The sequence below is a fragment of the Prosopis cineraria genome, unplaced genomic scaffold, assembly GCF_029017545.1.
Source record: "Prosopis cineraria cultivar Desert tree isolate PC_DT_omini unplaced genomic scaffold, ASM2901754v1 PC14, whole genome shotgun sequence".
In the NCBI taxonomy this organism is placed as follows: Eukaryota; Viridiplantae; Streptophyta; class Magnoliopsida; order Fabales; family Fabaceae; genus Prosopis; species Prosopis cineraria.
In genome coordinates, this window is record NW_026555345.1 from 23,593,399 (window position 1) to 23,617,777 (window position 24,379).

The 24,379-nt window shown below is 30.0% G+C and overlaps 2 protein-coding genes across 2 annotated transcripts; both read left to right on the forward strand.

Annotated features, from left to right (window-relative positions):
* The first annotated feature begins 201 nt into the window (after positions 1–201).
* On the forward strand, positions 202–5,950 carry LOC129292383 (uncharacterized). Its single transcript, XM_054929946.1, has 7 exons — positions 202–848; positions 956–1,105; positions 1,390–1,431; positions 2,711–2,845; positions 2,964–3,137; positions 3,961–4,343; positions 5,195–5,950. Exons 1-7 carry the CDS (start codon positions 248–250, stop codon positions 5,795–5,797), a joined length of 2,088 nt encoding a protein of 695 aa, XP_054785921.1. The 5' UTR covers positions 202–247; the 3' UTR covers positions 5,798–5,950.
* Positions 5,951–11,222: 5,272 nt separating this feature from the next.
* Positions 11,223–18,188, forward strand: LOC129292384 (uncharacterized). The gene is made up of 8 exons (XM_054929947.1): positions 11,223–11,826; positions 12,410–12,559; positions 12,903–13,022; positions 13,367–13,459; positions 14,655–14,792; positions 14,894–15,070; positions 15,714–16,096; positions 17,301–18,188. The coding sequence occupies exons 1-8, from the start codon at positions 11,223–11,225 to the stop codon at positions 17,901–17,903; spliced, it is 2,268 nt and encodes a 755-aa protein (XP_054785922.1). The 3' UTR covers positions 17,904–18,188.
* The last annotated feature ends 6,191 nt before the right edge of the window (positions 18,189–24,379 follow it).

Consider the following 24,379-nt stretch of genomic DNA (forward strand, 5'->3'; position numbering starts at 1 on the left):
GTAAAAAGTGATAGTTTCTCTTTTAAATAAGTATGGAGGGAGTATATAGAAAAGACAATCATAAAAGACATTCCAACAATATTTGAATTAAAACCACCCAAAAGAAGAAAAAAAAAAGAGCAGCTTAGTTTGGTATAAATTGAGAACCCGTATCATCCTCTTCAAGAGTGAATTGGCATGTGTGTCTTGGCTTTGATCATTGATTAATCTATTCTTAGAAAAACTGGATTTTCCAGCTCCATCATCAATGATACCAAAAAGTGCCTCATCAAGTTTGGAGGATTCACCATATCTGCATCGTCCACCAGAGAGTAGCTATGGAGGAATTAGCATCGAACTTGCCATCAAGTCCAAAGAACTATCCCGGTACCTACGGCAGCGCGATTGGGGAAACGTGGTGCGACTATGCAAAGAGTGTCCAGAGCTTTTGAGTAAAGGGACGGAAAGCTCGAAGGACACGGCCTTGCATATTGCCATCAACGACGACAGAGGCAATATGGCGGAGACATTGGTGGATATAATCAGAACTCACAGAATAGAGAAGGCTCTGATAGCACAAAACAACAGGGAAGAGACCCCCTTGCATTGCGCAGCAGCCAGAGGGTCTGTGCAAATGTGCAAACTGATCCTCAAGGCAAGCGACGATATGGATATGGACAAGGATTTGCTGTTGAGTAAAACTAACAAATGGCATGAGAACCCGATCTTCGTGGCGGTTGTCCACAACCATAAACTTGCCTTCCAATGCCTCTGCGAAGCATTCCCAGACGGAGAAGTCTTCACATTCTTGTTTGGAGGCCCTGACGGAGATACTATCCTTCACTCCGCCATTAGGAGAGAACACTTGGGTAATGAGCATCCATCTATCATTCTCTGTGGTGTGTGTTTATTATATCGATGATTATCTGTGTTGTGTTATTAATATATTCATCTACGTACATACATATAAATTTAGATTTGGCATTTCAAATAATCCAAAAGTTTCCGGAGCTTTCTTGCCACTTTAACCAGAAGGGAAGGAGTCCTCTTGAAGTCCTTGCAAGAACACCTTCTGCTTTTAGAAGTAGCTACAACCTTTCCTGGTGGAAGCAAATCATATACTTTTGTAAGTATACTTTTTTGCCTTCAAATTGCAAGACATTTTTCATATATATATATATATATATATGTTAGTGTTTTTTTGTGAGCAATTAATTATATTTTCCCAAATATTTCAAGTTAATGAGGTTTTTATATTTATTTGTAATTAAGTTATTACCCTATTAATTATAGATATGAATAGAGCATGTAATTTTTAGAGATGGTACTTAAAAATACCTGATAATTTGGTGGATTTTATGAATATTGATAATAAATTAAATAATTGATTTTCCTTATTCTGCAAGCTAGGCATACAAGTTGATCCGCTGAAATATGATCATCACTTACATGGTAAGGTTTACTTTTATGTGATTTGGATACTCTCCATTTATACTAGACGTGGATCATATATAGTCTATCCAAAATTAATGAAGTTTATATATAATATAATAACAATAATTTAAAAAACTTTGTTAATTTAACAAGTCGTATCATTCATGAGTCCCAATTAAAAAAAATTCTATGGAAACGTTTTTTTGTTTTTAACCAATGAAAGCACTGTGAAAATGCGCAGTGTGTACATAAAGTTTAGGCCCGTGGACATTGCTTACCTATATGTTCACCTTATCACAATTATACATAAATGCTTCGACAACAACATTCCTTTTTAGGGTTTTTTTTTAATGATAGTGAGTTATATATATATATGTATGTATGTATGTATAGTTGGAACTTATTTTTTAAATTTTATATATAATATAAGAAAAATATATCTATAAGTCTTTATAGTTTTTCTCAATTTTTAATTAAGTATTTATAATTTATTTTATTTTAATTGAATTCTTATAGTTTGATCAATTGAATTTTTTAACCCATAAAAATTAAAATCCTTGAATTTTTTCTTTAAAAAATAAAATTAAGAACTTCTATATTTTTTAAATGATTATAAAACTTTAAAATTAATTACATAATTTTTATAACCTAGTTTATATAAGTAGGCTTTCTTTTAAATAATTTGTAATATTCATAGAATTTTCATAAAAAAATTAATAAAAATGTAAATAGTTTATAAAATAAAATTTTTATTTTTTTATTTTGGCTAAAAGTATTAAATTAAATTTTCTATAAACTCCAAAAGTATTTTTTTTTGGAAAATTTAATAAGGAGTTTTTGCAAATATAATCTATGTTATAAGATTGAACCAAGCAAACTGTCCAACATTTATTATATTTTGTATTATAGTTTAATTTATTATATTTTTTAATAATATACCATTGTACATCAATAATAAATCTCTTATAAATTTTTAAATTTTTAATAATAAATTTCTTGTATATTAATGTGAACTGGCTACAACTTTTACATTTTTAAAAATTTAGTCCATATTTTATGAGCATAAGATTTTTTTGGCCAATAGGCCAATTTATCCATTTAATAATTCACAACTAATTTTAATCTTAAAGCATTAACATATTTAATAAATCAAACTGTAAGGGCTTAATTAAAATAAAATAAACTAGTGGGACCTAATTCAAAATAAAGAAAAACTATAAGAACCTGTAAATTAATTTTCCTTACAATATATTCAATTGTCATCTAACCATGCTTCGATTTTTTTTTTCCCCGGCAGGATTAGAGAAGGAAGAAGGGGAATCAGCAATCCCAAATAAGCATGTTTTGAATAAAAGCTTTCCACAAAATTATGCTACATGTTTTGAGTTTCTAGCCTTTGTCTACCTACATTTTCTTGGCGTGTTAGGATTTGGTATGACACCTTCAAAATTTATAATTTCTTCATGTGTGTGTGTGTGTGTGTGTCTATCAAGACTAATAATTAATTAAGTTTCTATATCATATATGTAAATAAAAATGCATGCATGCAGGGAGGATATTTACCGACATAAAGAAAGTGAAGCAAAATTATAAATGGAGTCTTCAGCTATTGGATGAACTCTTGGAAAAGTCTTCTAATGAAGAATACATGAAACATGGGAATGACCTGGAATCCGCTTTCCCTGATGAATCTGAAACGTTTCCATTTGCTAGAAATCAATCTGGTAATTCATTTTCGTTTCATCTTCTCAAACCCATATGATACCTTGGGTGGGTTGGGGCCAGTAAAGCTCTTAGCCAATGTCCTAATTTACAATTAGAATTTTTGTCTACAATCAATTATCTGAATCAATATTTGTGATTAATAATTTTCAAACAATTTTAACTCCCTTTGTAGGGACTTTAATGGTGCATTTGGATTAATTGAGATTTAAATTTGGATCAAATCCTTATTAGGACACACAAAAATTCATAAATTTGGATTTGATTCAAATCAAAATTCATTTCTTATTATAAATTCTTTGTAATTTTAAATTCCCTTTATTTATATCTTAGTTATTTAAAACTTTAATAACTTCAAATATCTCATTCTTTTTATATTTTCATTATTGATACCTCTATGACTTTTGTATATTTATTTTCTCATTTCTCATTATAATCTTTCATTATTCTCAATTTTTCATTTTTGTCTGGGATCTCAACTCATCTCTCTTGTTTATTTAAAATTTTTTATATTATCTAATAAATAAAAAATTTTAAATACATGAATTTTAAATACAAAATTTAAAATCTAAATTCATCAATTCAGTGGCTACTTAAAGTCATTGTTTCCTAATGTTGCCGGGGGACAGGGACGAATGTCCCCCCCGCCGGGGGGGGGGGGGCTTCCCCCCTCACGATTTGATTGGCAACTTGACAAAATTTTAGAAATATTTTTATTTTACTTGTTAAAAAAAGTGAAATTTAATATCAGCTCCCCCATATTTTAAGCATTTTTCATTTCTCTCCCCCCCCCCATGTGTTCTTTTCTGGATTCGTGCCTGGCAGATGACGCGGTCAAAGGCAATAAGGTTGAGAGAATAAATAATAAAGCCCTGTTGGCAGCAACAAAGAACGGCGTGATTGAGGTGGTGGATGAGATTCTACGCAGATTCCCAGGAACGATCTCGGAAGACACCTTAGGATCATCGGACAAGAACATATTGATGGTGGCGGTGGAGAATCAGCAAGCAGAGATCTTCGTGGCACTTCGGCAGCACGTGACCAAAGTATTAGGGAAGCCTAACCTGTGGAGGGACCTCGTTCATGACGTCGACGAAAAGGACAACACCATTTTGCATATAGCAGCAAAGTACGACGAATCCTTGTCTCATGGTTGGCAAGCTTATGGCTCTGCCATGCAGCTGCAATGTGAAATCACCTGGTACGAGGTAATTACGTAATTCTAATACTACGTAGTAGTATACTACACACACACACATCATGATGTTGATCTAGAGTAAATATTCTTAGCCCTGATTCTAAAATTATCTTATCTTATCGAAATTACTTCTCATAATTAAAATGCTCTATAATGAGACAAAACTATATTGTACTCCACCTCTGGTCTTTATTAAGCTTATTAGGTATCTTCTAAAAGAGATTAATGATCTTTATAAGTACAACGCACTTGGTGGAATGTTAATTACATCTTTTTCAACATTACTTCTATTTAAACTTATTAATTATGAGAGATATATATAATGTAAATTTAAATTTTTTCATTTAAATATGGATTAAGAGTCATTTATTTTTTTTCTCAAATAAAGTTAATAATTTAACTATTTTTTTTAGTTCCGATGAAGTGCTTAAAACTGTATAGTGGCCAGAAGGAATATATCTTAATCCCCCCCCCACCCCCAGATTTTCACTTTTGCCCTCAATTATTTTGCTTACCGAGCATCTTATTAACTTTATTCCGAAGTATAGGGAAAGGTTATTAATTATGCTTCTAACATTTTGCAAATAATCTTTAATGTGTGTGTGTGTGTGTAGATATATGGGTAAACCACATTCTCCAAAATTTTATCTTATATATAATTAGGAAAAGAGAAAGTACTAATTTCTCTCTGGGATATTTTTGAGAAAAAACATATTAATTATTGTCTTTAGCTTTGTAAAACGTTTATATAAGAAGAAACACTAAAAACGTTTTATAAGAATTGTAAGAAGGAAAGAAAGGAGTATCAGATATGCTGATATCCTTAATTTAACTGTTCTAACAATTGAAATTGAAATGCAGTATGTGAAATCATTTCTGCCATCCCACTTCCTTTTCCTTGAGAACAGTGCTGGTCAAACTCCGGTGCAGATCTTCACTAAAGGCCATAAAGATCTCGTTGAAAAGGGCAGTACATGGCTTAAGGATACGTCTCAGTCTTGCTCGGTGGTGGCGGCGCTAGTGGCCGGAGTTTCCTTCGCGTCGAGAACAGTCCCCGGAGGCACGGACAACAAAGGTAAACCTACCTTGGAAGGACATCCAGCATTTGACCTTTTTGCTATCAGCGGACTCATGGGACTAGGATTCTCGGTCACTGCACTGGTCATGTTCCTCTCCATACTCACATCTCGAAAACAGCCTATAGATTTCAAAAGGAATCTGCCATTTAAGCTTCTCTTAGGGTTGAGCTCGTTGTTTGTGTCGATCGTGTCCATGTTCATATCATTCTGTGCTTCACATTTCTTCGTGCTTGAGGACAAGTTCAAGAAAGGACTGTTTCCTCTTTATGCTGTCACTTGCCTTCCTATTTCCTTCTATGCAATCGCTCAGTTTCCTCTTTACATGGATCTCTTGAAAGCCGTCATCAAGCACGTTCCTCGGTCACAAAAATATGTTGAGTTATGAACGATCTGGGGAATCTCTTCCCTCCTTTTTATTGTTTTTTCATGAATTTTATGTTTCCCAATAAGTTTGATTATATTTATTGTCTTTCTCCAACATTATTTTATTGGATTTTTGAGGTGTCAGAAATTTCATCTAATTCTCTTCTGAATGAAAGGCTGAGATTTTATATATTAGACACACAGTGGAGAGAGCAACAGACACCCCAAATCCTTTTTTTTTTCCTGATGTTATAATAATTGCTTTTCCTCCATTGATTTTGGAAGAGTCTTTATTATATATTGTGCTATTTATGCGGGTTTGTGTATATATATATATATATATATACATGACTCAAGTTACAATCTTTTTAATTTGCCCCAATTTTTATATTTAGTTTTCAGTTTGTAAAAAATTTATTTGTTAAAAGTTGATTTGTCACCAGTGAATTTGATATATCCAGGTGCTTCCAGATCATGCAGGAAAAAGCACAGAACATAAGTACTTGAAAAATTAAAAAAGAACTTCCATATTCTACCCTACTTCAAACCAAACAGAAAAAAGAAAGCCACTAGATAGCACAGCAAGCCTGCTCTGCTGGAGATATGTATGCAAATAATTTGAAAGTTAAACTTAGCAGTAGTATTAAAAATCATGAAACCAACTACCAGCATTATACTATTTGCTTTTCAGAACCAATCCAACGCTGAGACTAATTAAGAAGTGGCTTCATCACATCAGACCTAAACTGATGCTGGTCATGTATATATGCCAACACGTTAAACTCAGGCGTTTCTGTATCAGGGCCACCTTCTATGTTGTCAGGTTTCAATAAACCAGCCTGAAAATGAGAAGACAAAATATAACACAGATCATAAACACTTGACATTGGAAAATTACCGGGGGAAAAAGATCAAAGTTCGAAAGAAACTAATATGATGAGAGGAGCTCTGATCCCATCGTGAAGAAAGATCACCAACATTACGATCCCATATATAACCTGGTTTTAGGTCAAGATCATCACAAAGCTCTTTGCTTCTGTTCTCTCTCATTTTAATTTTCTGGTCCAGCGTCTCCCTCCCATGTGTGAATGTACAAAGCAATCAGTAATCAATAAGAATCTATGGAAGAAATGGTCTTCTATTTATAATTAATAAACAGAAAAATCAAGAAAACATCTTAATGAATGCACGTTCAGAAACATGTGAACATCTAACATACGACTTTGACAATAGCACTATATTGCACATAGAATGACTCTCATTTTATGTAAAAGATGATGATAAAAAGAAAAACTAAATCGGTTATGTGAGGCGACAAAAGGCCACTAGATCTGGGTGAGTAGTCAAGCCAATACTTTAGCAACTTTGACTATTAAAATTGACTTACAGAGTGAGAAATCTTCACTACATATATCACAAAGATCTCGTTCAAAAGGGTGGGACATGGCTTACGAACGCGTTTCAATCTTGCTTGGTGGTGGCTTCGCCGGTCATCGGAGTTTGCTTTGCAACGTCAAGCTCCTTAATTCCCCTGAGGCTTCAATATATAAGAAGGGTAAGCCAAACTATGAAGGACATGCATTAGCTTGCATTTAAACTTATTTCAATATCACTGCACTAATCGTCTGCTAATATTGTAAAAGTATTATGCTATTTTTGCTGGTTTCTATGTTGAGGGATTTCGAGCTTTATGAGGTAAAAAAAATAAAAAATAAATGCTCTCAATTTAAAAATTATTTTTGATAAATTGGCTAATTGGAAGAAAAAAATTTTTGTGCCCATAAAATATGAACCAAATTTCTGAAAATTTGAGAATATGACTAATTTACATTGATATATAAAAGGTTTGAAAATTTACATGTAGTTCATCATTAATGTGAAACAGTATATCATTGACAAATATAATAAATTAGTCATAATATAAAATATAATAAATGTTAGGTTGTTTATTTGATTTGGTCTTATAACATGGGCTATATCTGCAAAAATCAAAAATATTTTTGTTAAAATATCAATAATTTAATCTTTACAATTCAAATATCACATACTAACAAATAAATATTCAAGATTTGCAAGTAAAACTTATTACATTTAAAAATGAGGAAATTAGCTTAATAACTTCAAAAAAATATAGCTCCTACAAATTATGGATGAGATTTTTGAATCTTTTAAAATATAGCCCATTCATAAAGTCAATTAGATATATTTTACTCTTTTATCCTTAGATTAAATTTATTATTAAAATGCAATATATCTATTATTAGATTAAATTACTAGTGCCTTTTTTCATTGCAGAGCTTTTCTTCTCTCTTCTTCTCTATTTTTTCCAGGAACACTAGGAAGAGGACATTAGATATTAAAGAGGAATATCCATTTCTAGAAGTAAAAGGCTAAGCTGAAATCTATTATTTGTTATCAGATTTTCACCACCTTCACATTTCTCAGTAACATTAAATTTTTTATGGGTTGTGTTTGATTCATTTTGGGCAAATGATTATATATTTTTTGTGTTGCTGATATGCAATACTACATCATTAATATACTTGATAAACAAATTTATGTTTAATTGTCTAGTTATGTTGATCTGTGATAATATATCAGTGATATACAATAGTATATCAACAATGTAGTATTGTGAATCAGTAACACAAAAAACATATAATCATTTGTCTAAAATGGATCAAATACAGTCCATAAAAATTTTTGGACTTTTAATTTATTACAGAGAGTCAAATACCTAAACTAGTAAAATAAAAAATCATGAATTTATAGCTCCATTTCCTCACCAACGTGATCTGTTCCATCGAGTACCATCAATATATCTCACGTCGTGTTTGTCTCTCACGATCATGATTGTGGCTCCCTCACACTGCTGTGTTGTCTCATGTTCATCTCTCTTGTGTCCAGTTCTGTCTTCTCTCTCACATTCATATTTAAAAAAGGCCATTTTAGACTATGTATCTCACATTCATTACGTCAGTTTTAGAGATTTCTTGCATTTTAAATCTTTTAATATTTACAAAAGGCAGATATTAAAAGGGCAGTTTTGTAAATTAATTAAAACAAAATATTAACAAGGCCATTTTTGAAATTTAAAAAATGATATGCTATTTCTTTTACTTAGTCTTATAATATGGGCTATGTGTGCAAAAGCCCCTTTAAAAATTAATCTATTACAATATTAATATTTTAATATTTACAAATAAAAGTTCACAAATTTATAAGTTATACTTACAAATTAAAATGTTTAACTTGTAAATTTGGCTTTCTCTTACAATTGTAACTTCAAAATTTACAAGTAAAAAATTTTAATTTATAAGTCAAATTTTTTATTTAATGCATGATATAGTATGGAGTTTTTGTAGAATTAATTATGCATACTTAATATTATAATTGGTCTAATTGAGATGTAAAGAAAATAATAGAACTCATTTGGGATATAAATATTTAACATACAGCTTATCTAAGGTTAGACTTAATTAATAAAACTATAGTGGCAGTTAATTTTGCTTTCACTTATAACTACAACCTCATAATTTACAAGTAAAAAATCATAATCTATAAGTCAAATTTCTTGTTTAATGCTTAATATAATATAAAATCTCCATGGAGTTAATTATGCATGCTTAAGACTATCAATAGTATAGGGATATAAGGAAAATAATAAAGCTCATTTGGGATTTACATATTTAAGTTATGGGTTGTTTAAAGTAAGGTTTAATAAATAAAACTTTTAACAGTTAATTTGGCTTTCACTTAGAATTGTAATTTCATAATTTACAGTTAAAAATTCATAATTCAAGAGTCAAATTTCTTGTTTAATGTTTGATATAACAAGGAGTCTTCTTTGAGTTAATTATACCTACTTAAGACTATAATTGGTCTAATTGGGATGTAAAATTTGTAATTCATTGGGTAATTCTAGCCTTGACTAGACACAATTAACTTCATGAAAACTCCATGTTTTATCAAGGTTTAAACAATGAATTTGATTTGTGAATGACAAATTTTTACTTATAAATTATAAAGTTACAATTATAAATGAAAGCCAAATTAACAGGAAAAATATTATTTTTACATCCTAACTTCAAATTATACTCAAGTCCTAAGGGATAACTTGGCTGTAATTTTTAAAATTGTACGAGACTTATTTATAAATAAACTTTCTATGTTGGCCCTATTATTAATTTTCCCTTGAATTTATTTTAGGTGATATTAAATAATATAAAAATTAAGAAGACGTGGTTCCGTTTATCATGTTGAAAAACCATAATAGACCTTATTTATAGTCCATTTTTTCAATTTAGTTTGGTTTTGGACATTTTTAGTGTAATCTTTTTATCAACAACAGTCTCACAAATGCCTCATGTTTTCGGCATTTTTATTTAATGTGTGTGTGTATTTCAGGACTCAAATTTAAATTTTAAAATAAGTTAATTCAACTCATTCTATCAGTTAAACCAAATCTCTCTGAGTGATTATAACTTTTCCTTACCCTCTAAAACTTGAGGACGCATCAATTCAGCTGTATCTTATGCTATGGTCGCCTTGATTGGCAAGTAGCATGTAAACATTGCTTCTTTTGCACGGCAACTTTCATTTCTCTCTCGAAAGTGCTGTCTCAATTAACTCAGTTCAATTTGTCGCGGGAAAAGTCTTAATTAATTTTTGTAATTTGCAAGATTGGTAAAGCAAGATGCTTAAGAATAATACATAAAGAGAAGAAAAGAGAATAAAAATATCTTTTGTCCATGCAAGTTTGGTAGATTTATTGTTTTTTTTAATTTCTACACTTTAGCTTTTAACCTTTATTCAAATTAACGCTGTCTCCCCAACCCCACCAATTTATCATATTTTCACATCCGAAGCTTAAAGTAGCATCTTGATTCTAGGTGTATTGATCTCTTGTTAATTAGAACAACAAATTAAATTAAATTTAAAACTATTAGCCGGCAAATGATAGTTCGGTTGATAAGAATTTGACTTATAACTCAAAAAGTTATGGATTCAAATCCTATCGTCAATATAAAGATTTTGTTTGTGGACCATTTTAATAAGCATTCTTTGAGATTAGATGAATATCTTAGCTCTTGTGAACCTCTTAGAACCCAATTCTCCTTAAACTTTTTTTTTTTTTGAGAAAAAACCATCAAGTAGATAGAGTTACCAATGATTGTTAGTCCCAAGTGAATGTAATCAGATTTTTTTTCAAACAAGGTCTACTAAGGTTTAAATCTTATTATTAATGTATAGAAAAAAATAATCATAGAAGACATTCCGACAATATTTGAATTAAAACCACCCAAAAGAAACCAAAAAAAAAAAGCAGCTTAGTTTGGTATAAATTGATGGGGCACTTATTGAATCCATATCATCCTCCTCAAGAGTGAAGTGGTGTGGTGTGCGCGCGTGTCATTGACCATTGATTAATCTACTGTTCATTACCAATGGATTCAATAAGTGACTTATCAGGTTTTGAGGATTTTCCATATCTGGATCTTCGAGAGAGTAGCAATGGAGGAGGAGGAGGAACCGAACTTGTCTTGTTGAAGTCCAAATCAGAGCTATCCTGGTACCTATGGCAGCGCGATTGGGGAAAAGTGGTGCAACTATGTGAAAACCGTCCGGAGCTTCTGAGTGTAGGGATGGGAAGCTCAAACGACACGGCCTTGCACGTTAGCATCAACGATAACAGAGGCGATATCGCAGAGACATTGGTGGACATAATCAGAACTCACAAAATAGAGCAGGCACTGATAGCACAAAACAGCAAAGGTGAAACCCCATTGCATTGCGCCGCAGCCAGAGGGTATGTGCAAATGTGCCAACTGATCCTTGATGCAAGCCACGATATGGATAAGGATGTGGATTGGCTGTTGAGTAAAACTAACAGATGGCATGAGAACCCGATCTTCGTGGCGGTTGTCCACAACCGTAAACTTGCCTTCATATGCCTTTGCAAAGCATTTCCAGAAGGAGAAGTCAAATACTTTTTTGGAGGCCCTGACGGAGATTCTATCCTTCACTCTGCCATTAGGAGAGAACACTTAGGTGAGCTATCTGTCTGTGGTCGGTAATGTAGATTTTTGAATATTTGTCTTGCAAATTTAATTGATATTTTTTTTTAGATATTTGTTTTGAAAATGTTGTTTTTTAGTTGATATGTTTTTATTGAATATCTTTATACTGGTCTTTAGAGCTGTTGTTTATATATTAATGCAGATTTTATAAGTAAGGAATATGTATAGCTATATGTGATTTTTTAATTAATGCAGGTTTTATAAGTAAGTAATACATGTAGTTATAGGTTTTTTTTTTTAAAAAAAATAGTATTTATGACCATAAGTGTGGCTATAACTATCACCATAAATAACTCCTTACTCTTTTTACGGCCACAAGTTCTAGATTGACCTATAGTAAAAAGTGTTATTTTTGTCACAGTTTTGTTATGACTTATTGCAAAAACTTTTCATTTGCTATTACATAATCTTCTACTACACACCATCTTTTGTCGTGAAAAATACCTTTTAATTATGGTGAAAAATACTTTTACATTAGTGGGTGTATGTTTAATATATCGATGATTATTTGTGTTGTATTATTAACATATTCATACACACACACATCAATTTAGATTTGGCATTCCACGTGATCCAAAAGTTCCCGGAGCTTACGCACCACTTTAACATGATGGCAATGAGTCCTCTTGAAATCCTTGCAAGAACACCTTCTGTGTTTAGAAGTAGCTACAACCTTTCCTGGTGGAAGCAAATCATATACTCTTGTAAGTATACTTTTTTCCTTCAAATTAAATTACAAGACATTTTTTAATAGATCCAATATTGAAAAATATAAGTTATTCTAGTGTTTTTTTATGAGTAATTAATTAATTATTTTTCAAAAATATGTATCCTTCATGAATATTTCAAGTTAATGAGCTTTTCATATTTATTTGTAATTAAGTTATTAACCTATTAATCATGGATATGAATAAAGTAAGTAATTTTTAATGATATTAACTGTTTTCTTAGAGATGGTACTTAAAAATACCTCATATAATTTGGTGGATTGTATGAATATTATTGATAAGAAATAAAATAATTAATTTTTCTTTTTGTGCAAGCCAGGCATAAAAGTTGATCCGCTGAAGTATGATCCCAATCCTTCTTGTGAAGCAAGACCAGATCGCAGAAGCTCCAAATCTTATTGTCCTGAAAACTACCTCTTGTGTCATCACTTCCTCTCATGTTGGTTCCCCTGGTTATGCTTATAATTATATATTCCAATTATTAACTTAATTTTTTAATTTCTCATTATTATTATATCTTGGGCTGATTCGGCTTTTCTGTTAATTATATTGTTTGTCGTCTGCACTTCAAAATATAATATCTTTTGTGATGATGGAAGAAAAGGGTAAATATACTGTCTTTATTAAGATTCTTGTAACAATCATTTTTACGTTATGATCTTTTATTTTTGGAAGATATGCTATATATGAGCTTTGTTATTTGCAACAAATCTTCTATCTCTCTCTCTCTCTCCCTATATATATATATATATATATATCTTTTGACGCTAAATATTATAACAGCTTTTGAGAGAATAGTCTCAAGAACTTGGAGGAGGTCGAACAATTCTTCAAACCACGAAGCTAAAAGCCAACATCCTGATCATCACTTACATGGTAAAGTTTACTTTAATGTGATTTGGATACTATAATCTATACAAAACCAGTGAAGTTTGTATATGATAAAATAATAATATAAAAAATTTATTAATTTAACAAGTTTTATCATTCATGAGTCACAATTATAAAAAAAAAAAATCTACAGAAATAATTTGTTTTTTTTAAACCTATGGGAGCACTTTGAAAATGCTCGACATGTGCAGAAAGTTTAGGCCCATGGACATTGCTTACCTATGTATGTTCACCTTTTCACAATTATACATAAATGCTTCGATAACAACATTCTTTTTTAGGTTTTTGTTTTTGTTTTAATGATAGTGAGATTATATATATATAGTTGGTAATTATTTTTTAAATTACATATATATAATATAAGAAAAATATATCTGCAAGTCTTTATAGTTTTTCTTAATTTTGAATGAGGTATTTGTAATTTATTTTGCTTTAATTAAATCTTTATAGTTTGATCAATTAAATTTTTTAACCCTTAAAAATTTAAATCCTTAATTTTTTTCTTTAAAAAATAAAATTAAAAAAGTTTATATTTTTAAATTATTATAAAACTTTAAAATTAATTACATAATTTTTATAACTTAGTTTATATAAGTAGGTTGTCTTTTAAATATTTTTTATACAGCTTATCGATTTTTCATAAAAAATTATAAAAATGTAAATAGTGTATAAAATCATTTTTTTATTTTTGCTAAAAGAATTAAGTTAAATTTTCTATAAACTTCAAAAGTATTTTTGATTGGAAAATTTAATGAGGATTTTTTGCAAATATAGTATATGTTATAAGATTAAACCAAGCATATTATGGTCGGTTTATTATGTTTGTCAATCATTAACATTTTGTAAATTTTTAAATTTTTAATAATAATTCTTTTGTATATTAATGATAAATTCTTGTATATCAATGTGAACTAACCACACTTTTAATTTTTTAAAAATTTGATCTATAAACAAGATTTTTTTGACCATTAGGCCAATTTATTCATTTAATAATTCATTATTAATTTTAATCTTCAAGTATTAACATATTTAATAAATCAAACTGTAAGAGGCTCACTTAAAATAAAATAAACTATTGGACCTAGTTCAAAATCGAGAAAAAATTATAAGAACTTGTAAATTGATTTTTCTTGCAATATATTCAATTGTCATCTAACCATGCTTCAAATTTTTCCGGCAGGATTAAAGAAGGAAGAAGGGGAATCAGCAATAATCCCAAATAAGCATGTTATGAATAAAAGCTTTCCACAAAATTATGCTACATGTTATGAGTTTCTGGCCTTTGTCTACCTAAATTTTCTTGGCATGCTAGGATTTGGTATGCCACCTTCAAAATTTATAATTTCTTCATATATGTCTATCATGACTAATTAATCAAGTTTCTGTATCATACATGTGAATAAAAATGCATGCATGCAGGGAATATATTTACCGACATAAAGAAAGTGAAGCAAAAGTACATGTGGAGTCTTCAGCTATTGGATGCACTCTTGGAAAAGTCTTCAAATGAAGAATACATGAAACATGGGAATGACCTGGAATCCGCTTTCCCTGATGAATTTGATATGCTTCCACCGTTTGCTCGAAATCAATTTGGTAATTCATTTGCTTTTCATCTTCTCAAACCCATATGATATCTTGGGTGGGTTGGGACCAGTACCTCTTAGCCAATGTCTTTGTTTACAATTAGAATTTTTATTTATAATTGTTTGAATCAATATTAGTGAGCGATTAATGATTTTCAGACAATTTTGTCAAAGGGACCAAATTGTCATTAATTTCTTCAGTAGGGATTTTAATTATATATATTTGGATTAACGGGGATTTGTATTTAGACCAAATGCCTCATTGGAACCCACAAAAATTCATGAATTTATATTTAATTTAAATTTAAATTTATTTCTTATTATAATTTCTTTTAATTTCAAACTCCCTTTACATTTTAATCATTTAAAATTTTAATTACTTTAAATATCTCATTCTTTTCATGTTTTCACTATTTACATCTCTATGACTTTCATATATTTTTTCATTTCTCATTATAATCTCTAGTGGTTCTCAATTTTTCATTTTTATCTTGAATCTCCACTCTTTTTTTTTCACTTGAAATTTTTTAAACTATTCAAATAAAGAATTTTAAATATATGAATTTTAAATATGAATTTTGAAATGCAAGATTTTAAATCCAAATCCATCAATCCAATCGCTATTTAAAGTCATTCTCTCCCAATATTGGCAGGTGAAGTGGGCAAAGACAATAAAGTTGAGGAAATAACTAATAAAGCCCTGTTTGCAGCAACAGAGAACGGTGTGATTGAGGTAGTGGATAAGATTCTACGGAGATTCCCAGGAATGATCCCGGAAGATACCTTAGGATCATCGAACAAGAACATATTGATGGTGGCGGTGGAGAATCAGCAAGCAGAGATCTTTGTGGCACTTCGGCAACACTTGAACAACGTATCAAGGAAGCAAAACCTGTGGAGCGACCTCATTCACGCCGTGGACAAAGAGGACAACACCATTTTGCATATAGCAGCAAAGTACGACGAATCCTTGTCTCATGGCTGGCAAGCTTATGGCTCTGCCATGCAGCTGCAATGTGAAATCACCTGGTACGAGGTAATTACTTACTTATAATACATCAACACTACGTAGTAGTACACTGCACTCACACACGTGGTGATGTTGATCTGGAGTACTAAATATTCTTAGCCCTGATGTCTCTGAAATTATCTCATCTTATCGAAATTACTCCTCATAATTAAAATGCTCTATCTCTTCCTTTTTAATGAGACAAAACTATTGTACTCCCTCTATTCTTTATTATGCTTATTAGGCATTTTCTAACAGAGATTGATGATCCTTAAAAGTACAAGGCACTTGAGGTATTAATTATATTTTTTCATCATTACTGTTATTTAAACTTATTAATTGTGAGAGATAATATAATATAGTGTAAATTTAATTTTTTATTTATTTAAATATGGGTAAACTTAGCAATCATTTATTCTTTTTTAGACAAAGTTAACGATTTAACTATTTTTTCTTAAATATACCTTATGATAAAAACTGAAAGGACTATATCTTAATCTGCCCCCCCCCCCCTCATATTTTTACTTTTGCCCTAAATTATTTTGCTTGCCATGCATTGTCTTAACTTTATTTCAAAGTAGGCCCAGCCATTTTATTCACTGATTAGGGTAATTTTAGGGAGTTGTTAATTATGCTTCTAACATTTTTTAAATCATCTTATATATATATATATATATGGAAATACCACATTCTCCAAAATTTTCTCTTATACTCCTTTCAGACCAAAATATAGGGCATTTACAACTAATTTATTATTATAAAAAATGTTAGTTGAAACTTTAATTTTTTTCAAAAAAATTTACATATTTTCAATTTCACCCTCATTAAATTGTAAGTGCATGATAATAATAATTAAAATTTTAATACATTATTTTTTAAAAAATAATAACAAATGAAGTAGGAGTATAATTTGAAAAACAATTATAAAAGTTATTCAATACTTTATATTTTAGATTAAGTAAAATTTTAAAAAAATGCCTTATACTTTATATTTTAGATTAAGTAAAATTTTAAAAAAATGCCTTATATTATATTTCAGAAGGAGTATATAATTAGGAATAGAGGAAGTACTATTTTCTCTCTCGGACAATTTTGAGAAAAAACATATTAATTATTGTCTTAAATTTTGTAAAACGTTTTATTAAGAAGAATTATAAGAACGAAAGAAAGGAGTATTAGATATGCTTATATCCTTAATTTAACTGTTCTAACAATTGAAATTGAAATGCAGTATGTGAAATCATTTCTGCCATCCCACTTCCTTTTCCTTAAGAACAGTGCTGGTCAAACTCCGGTACAAATCTTCACTAATGGCCATAAAGATCTCGTTGAAAAGGGCAGTACATGGCTTAAGGATACGTCTCAGTCTTGCTCGGTGGTGGCGGCGCTAGTGGCCGGAGTTTCCTTCGCGTCGAGAACAGTCCCCGGAGGCACGGACAACAAAGGTAAACCTACCTTGGAAGGACATCCAGCATTTGACCTTTTTGCTATCAGCGGACTCATGGGACTAGGATTCTCTGTCACTGCACTGGTCATGTTCCTCTCCATACTCACATCTCGAAAACAGCCTATAGATTTCAAAAGGAATCTGCCATTTAAGCTTCTCTTAGGGTTGAGCTCGTTGTTTGTGTCGATCGTGTCCATGTTCATATCATTCTGTGCTTCGCATTTCTTCGTGCTTGAGGACAAGTTCAAGAAAGGACTGTTTCCTCTTTATGCTGTTACTTGCCTTCCTATTTCCTTCTATGCAATCGCTCAGTTTCCTCTTTACATGGATCTCCTGAAAGCCGTCATCAAGCACGTTCCCCGGTCACAAAAATTTGTTGAGTTATGAACGATCTGGGGAATCTCTTTCCTCCTTTTTATTGTTTTTTCATGAATTTTATGTTTCCCAATTAGTTTGATCATATTTATTCTCTTTTTCCAATATTATTTTATTGGATTTTTGAGGTGTCAGAAATTTCATCTAATTCTTCTGAATGAAAGGCTGAGATTTTAGATATTAGACACACAGTGGAGAGAGCAACAGACACCCCAAATCCTTTTTTTTCCTGATGTTATAATAATTGCTTTTCCTCTATTGATTTTGGAAGAGTACTCTTTACTATATATTGTTCTATTTGTGCTGGTTTGTATTTATATATATATATATATATACATATATAACTCAAGTTACGATCTTTTTAATTTGCCCCAATTTTTATATTTAGTTTCAGTTTGTAAAAAATTTATTTGTTAAAAGTTGATTTGTCACCAGTGAATTTGATATATCCAGGTGCTTCCAGATCATGCAGGAAAAAGCACAGAACATAAGTACTTGAAAAATTAAAAAAGAACTTCCATATTCTACCCTACTTCAAACAAACAGAAAAAAGAAAGCCACTAGATAGCACAGCAAGCCTGCTCTGCTGGAGATATGTATGCAAATAATTTGAAAGTTAAACTTAGCAGTAGTATTAAAAATCATGAATCCAACTACCAGCATTATACTATTTGCTTTTCAGAATCAGTCCAACGCTGAGACTAATTAAGAAGTGGCTTCATCACATCAGACCTAAACTGATGCGGGTCATGTATACATGTCAACACGTTAAACTCAGGCATTTCTGTATCAGAGCCACCTTCTGTGTTGTCAGGTTTCCAGCCTGCAAATGAGAAGACAAAATACAACACAGATCATAAACACTTGACATTGGAAAATTACTGGGGGAAAAGATCAAAGTTCAAAAGAAACTAATGATGAGAGGAGCTCTGGTCCCATCCTGAAGAAAGATCACCAACATTACGATCCATATATAACCTGGTTTTAGGTCAAGATCATCACAAAGCTCTTTGCTTCTGTCTCATTTTAATTTTCTGGTCCTGTGTCTCCCTCCCATGCGTGAATGTACAAAGCAATCAGTAATCAATAATAATCTATGGAAGAAATGTTCTTCTATACATAATTAATAAACGGAAAAATCAAGAAAACATCCTAATGAATGCACGTTCAGAAACATGTGTGAAAATCTAATATACGACTTAGACAATAGCACTATATTGCACATAGAATGACTCTCATTTTATGTAAAAGACGATAAAAAGGAAAAAGAAAAACGAAATCGGTTATGTGAGGCCTTACAAAAGGCCATCAGATCTGCGTGAGTAGTCAAGCCAATGCTTTAACAACTTTGACTATTAAAATTGACTTGCAGAATGAGAAATCTTCACTACATATATCACAAAGATCTTGTTAAAAAGGGTGGGACATGGCTACGAACGCGTTTCAATCTTGCTTGGTGGTGGCTTCGCCGGTCACCGGAGTTTCCTTTGCAACGTCAAGCTCCTTAATTTCCCCGGGGCTTCAATATATAAAAGGGTAAGCCAAACTATGAAGGACATGCATTAGCTTGCATTTGAACTTATTTCAATATCACTGCACTCACTAGTGCAAAAATCATCTTTCGCCACAGTTAAAATGTATTTTTGACGACAGAAAATATTATATAATAAAAAATCATGTGGTAGTAAATAGACATTTTTCACCATAAGTCAAAAGAAACTATGGCAAAATATAATATTTTTTGCCATAGGTGCCATCTGACCTGTGGCAATAAAAATTGCCACAGGTCCAAGACCAGTTGTGGTAAAAAATTATTCTAGAGCTCATTTATGACCATAGTTCTATCAATAACTGTCGCCATAAATGGCTTTTTACCATAGTGTAACAACTATGGTCGTAAATATAATATATTTTTTTACTTATACAATTATATCTAATATACATTCCCTTACTTACAAAACTTGTATTAATTAAGAAACAGTAGCTCCAAAGACCAATACAAATATGTTTGGTATATGAACTAAACTTACATTTCCAATACAAAATATCTAAAAAGTTTATACTCTAATCCTGTTAATTTTAAGAAAAAACTAAACCACAAATTGCATATATATCTCAACTCTTGCTTAGAATATGGTTCTAAACTTTGAAAGTGCTGTAAATTCAATAACAATATATGTATGAATAATAACTCAAGTATATGGAAAACTTCATAATTATAAATTGTTATTTATAAATTATTACCTGATCAAATGAGTGAACAATACCTTGAGTAATGATTTTATACATAAAAATCATCACATAATAACCGCATTCTACATTTCCTAGTTGTTGAGGACACTATAAAGAAAATAGAAATAATTAAATTCATTAAATCAATATTATAATCTTCATTATAATTAAGGAATAAATTTAAAATACTTACTTATATTGGTACAAACTTGATTTCATTTTTTTATTGTCAACCATTCCCGCTAATTTTTAATATGTCACTAAAGATCTATTTATCAAATATACACACTTAGAAAATATTAAATATATATTATTAATAATACAATGGAATTATTTAAAAACTTACAATTCAATCAAAGACTTCATGTCATCGCTTACTTTCCTTTTCAATGAACAAAACTAGTATATAGTATTTTCATACGAGCAAATGACAGGAAGCATCCAATGATAACTACAATATATTAATTTATATTAATATCACATTATTAAGCAAATATTTTTATAAATTGAGTGACGAATTTAAAATTTGATACCTCTCAATAATTGGTAAAAATCAGCATATCTTTTTTTGCTTACATATCGTCTTTTCAATATAAGAAGCTCTTTGATTCACTTTGCTAGTGGAGGTTAAAAGTGGAGATAAGAACCCATAATTCTCATCGACATCAAGTTCAGTGCATATCTTGTGAAGGTACCTTTGATAATTAGACATATATTAGTAATAAAATAAAAATATCAAATATTAATTTAGAAATAAAAAAGAATACTTACATGATAAAAACTTGAATTATTGACAAGTCCAACTACTAAAAAATAATGAGGTCATTAATATCTTTTCTGGAAACTTTAAAAGTAATAGGCTTCCCAATAATCTTTTCGATTACGTTAATTTTATTAGACAATTCATTTATATCAACCACCACTGAAGCCAATCATTTCAAATCATCTTGTATCGGTTGGGGATTGAAACCCAAAGATTCTTTTGATTGTAAGAGTTCCTATAATTAACATATAATAAAAATTAGAAATACCTATGTTATTAATTAAAAAAATAAAAAATTATAACATTTTCATACCTCTTCAGTAACTTGTCGGACTAGCTTTTTCAACCAAATAGTGAAATTCAAACATACATTCTTCGCGCTTGTCATCGAAGATGTCTGAATTTCAAACATATTAATTATGTCTAAAATTCAGACATATTAACCTAAAATAAGATAAATTAATTTCAAAAATACTTAATTAATTTAATTTATTTAATAAAAATTAATTTACCTAAAATAAGAAATACTTAATAAATATAATTTATTAGAATTATATTATTAATTACTAAATTTCATTTTAATTTATTAAAATTAAATTTTTTAATAAGTAATTTACTTATTTATGTCTTAATTAATTTAATTTATTATAGTTATTTTTAAAATTAATTATATTTAGGTAATAAACAATTGAGTAATAATTTACTTTAACTAATTAATTAAATTAAATGATTTATTTTTTAAAATTAATTAAATTAATTTACTTTAACTAATTTCATTTATGGCGATAGTTAATTTTGGGATTGTGGCTATAAATGAAATACATAAGCATTTAATTATGAAAAAACTACTTGCGCATATATTGCCACAGGTTTTTGAAAAACTATAGTGAAAAATGTGTTATTAAAATTTTATTTTTGCACTAGTGACTAATCGTCTACTAATATTGTAAAAGCATTATGCTATTTTTGTTGGTTTGTATGTTGAGCGATTTCAAGCTTTATGAGGTTAAAAAAAATTACAATTCTCTCAATTTGTGATGCATGCATGTGATTTTTTAGATAAGTAGCTTCATTTGAAATGAATTATAAGAAATATATATTACATTCCTATCATTCAAAGAGGGGGAAAAAGTAACAATCCAAATCTATAATATACACATAAATTAAGAGAGAAATAAATATTGCCTAAAATTTTTATATATTATATGTACCATCTTGGTGAATTATGTCTTGCACTATACCAAGTTTTATAGATCAGTTATGGTATTTTTAATTTAATTTATGAATAATATAATCTATTTCAAAATTTATAATTTATACTGGTATTGAAATTGATTTGATTTTGTTAATATTAGTGAAAATAGGTACTTTTCAATTGACCCAAATATAAAAATGTAAGAATTGCTCGCTTCCACAAAAAATAATGACGAGGATGAATGAATAATATAAGTATATCTGAAAAAAATATGAGAAAGAAATAACCAAAAATACAATCTTTATAACAATTTTGCATGATCACCACCATATGAACACGCACACATGCTTTCCTCTCCCATCATCATCATGAAACTACATGCACGCATGAAGTTTTATCAGTCCAAGCTCAATTAGAAGTAGAGGGCGCCGGCGAGAGCGGCAGCTCCGGCGACGGAAGAGAATCGGAGAGTAGATGCATCGCTGGACCCTGAATCAGTAGAATCGTAGGCACCGGGAGGTACTGGTCCGCCCATAGGAGCGGCGACGACGCTGTCAGGTGAATCAGCAGCTTCTAGGACTCCAATGGCTCCGCCGGTGGGAGGCTCAGCGAGGTCGGCTTCGGAGTTTGAGGAAGACGGAGCTGGAGTGGATGCGGCGGCGACGGCATAAGCCTGAACGACGGCGAGCAAGAGGAAAGCGAGGACCACAACCTGCCGACGAGCCATTTGGAAGAACGAATAATTTGGAAGAAATAATAATTAATTATTCCTTTTCTTATTATTTTTTATTGGTTGTGGTTGAGATTGTGAATGAGAAATGTTTGTTTATATAGGAAATGGCGAAAACAAGTGATGAGGGAAATGTTCCGAAGGCTGAGGGAGACCACTAATACTGTGTGGTTAATGTAAGCTTTTAAGTTGGTAATTACTATAATGACGGGCATGTATGTGTGTGATTTTTAGCGCGCGCGCATATATTCATATATATGATCTCGTGTTTACAATTATTAATTACTGGTTCTTATACAAATTACTTTATTAAAATAATTTTAAGAACTAGCTAGCTTTACTTGAGACTTCAGGGAGACAATTCTGTACAATATCTATTATCTATCTATTAATCTAGAGAAAACATAGCTTTTAATTTTTATACTTTACTCGTGTTTTACTTTTAATTCATATATTTTTTCTAGTATTTTTAAATTCTTACATTTTTAATTTTTTTATTATTTTTTATTCCTCCAAAATCCTTATACTTTATTCATATGGGGATCAAAGATAATAAAAAATAAAAATGTAAGAATCTAAAATATAAAAAAATACGAACATAAAAAGCAAAATGAAAGTAAAGTGAAAAATCAATATATTTTCCCATTAATCTATTAATGAGTTGCAAAGCATATGGACTGATTATTACTATTACATTTTAATTTTAATATTTTAGATTGTCATTGTCACAACGATTGTTTTTCCTAAGGAAATGTTTTTATTTGATGGTTTTTTAAATAAATAATTTTTCCCTCAAAGACTGTCGTTAATTATATATATATATATATATATAAAAAACTATTGAATAAGTTATGAAAACTACAATCAAATCAAAATTTATTATCTTCTGACAAAAAATCAATTCTTATTATCCAGGCATGAACATGTTTGATTTGCTCAGATATGAATTAAAATAATAATCAATATTTGAATATTTTAAAAACAAAATATTTCCAAACAAATCATGGTAAAAATAAGTTTTAAAAGGGCATTTTTATCTCACTCATCAATCGTGAAGATGTGAATTCAAATTCACACCCTTCATAAGACATGAAACTCATTTTTATTGGTTGAATCAATCTTTACTTCTTCCACACGTTGGGAATTGGTTTGGGTGCCATGCTGCTCGTTATTGTGGTGAGATTTGGATTATTTAAATTTTGATCTAGATGATTTATATTTAATGAATTATTATATATTATATTTTTTAAAATAAAAATTATAAAATAATTTTAATAAATTTTTTATGTTTAATATAGTCTAGGTTTAATTTGAAAGATTTAATTTAATATTAAAATTTTAATTATTAGTATATATTGACTATTCATGCATACTCTGCATAGTCTAGATTAACACTAAATTAAATTTGAACTATGCAGAGTAAATCTGAATAATCAATATATATTTATTATAAAAATTTTATTATTAGATTAGACTCTTTAAATTAAATTTAGATCATATTAAAATAAAAAATTTATCAAAATTATTTTATAACTTTTATAAATTTTTGTTTTAAAAAGCATAATATA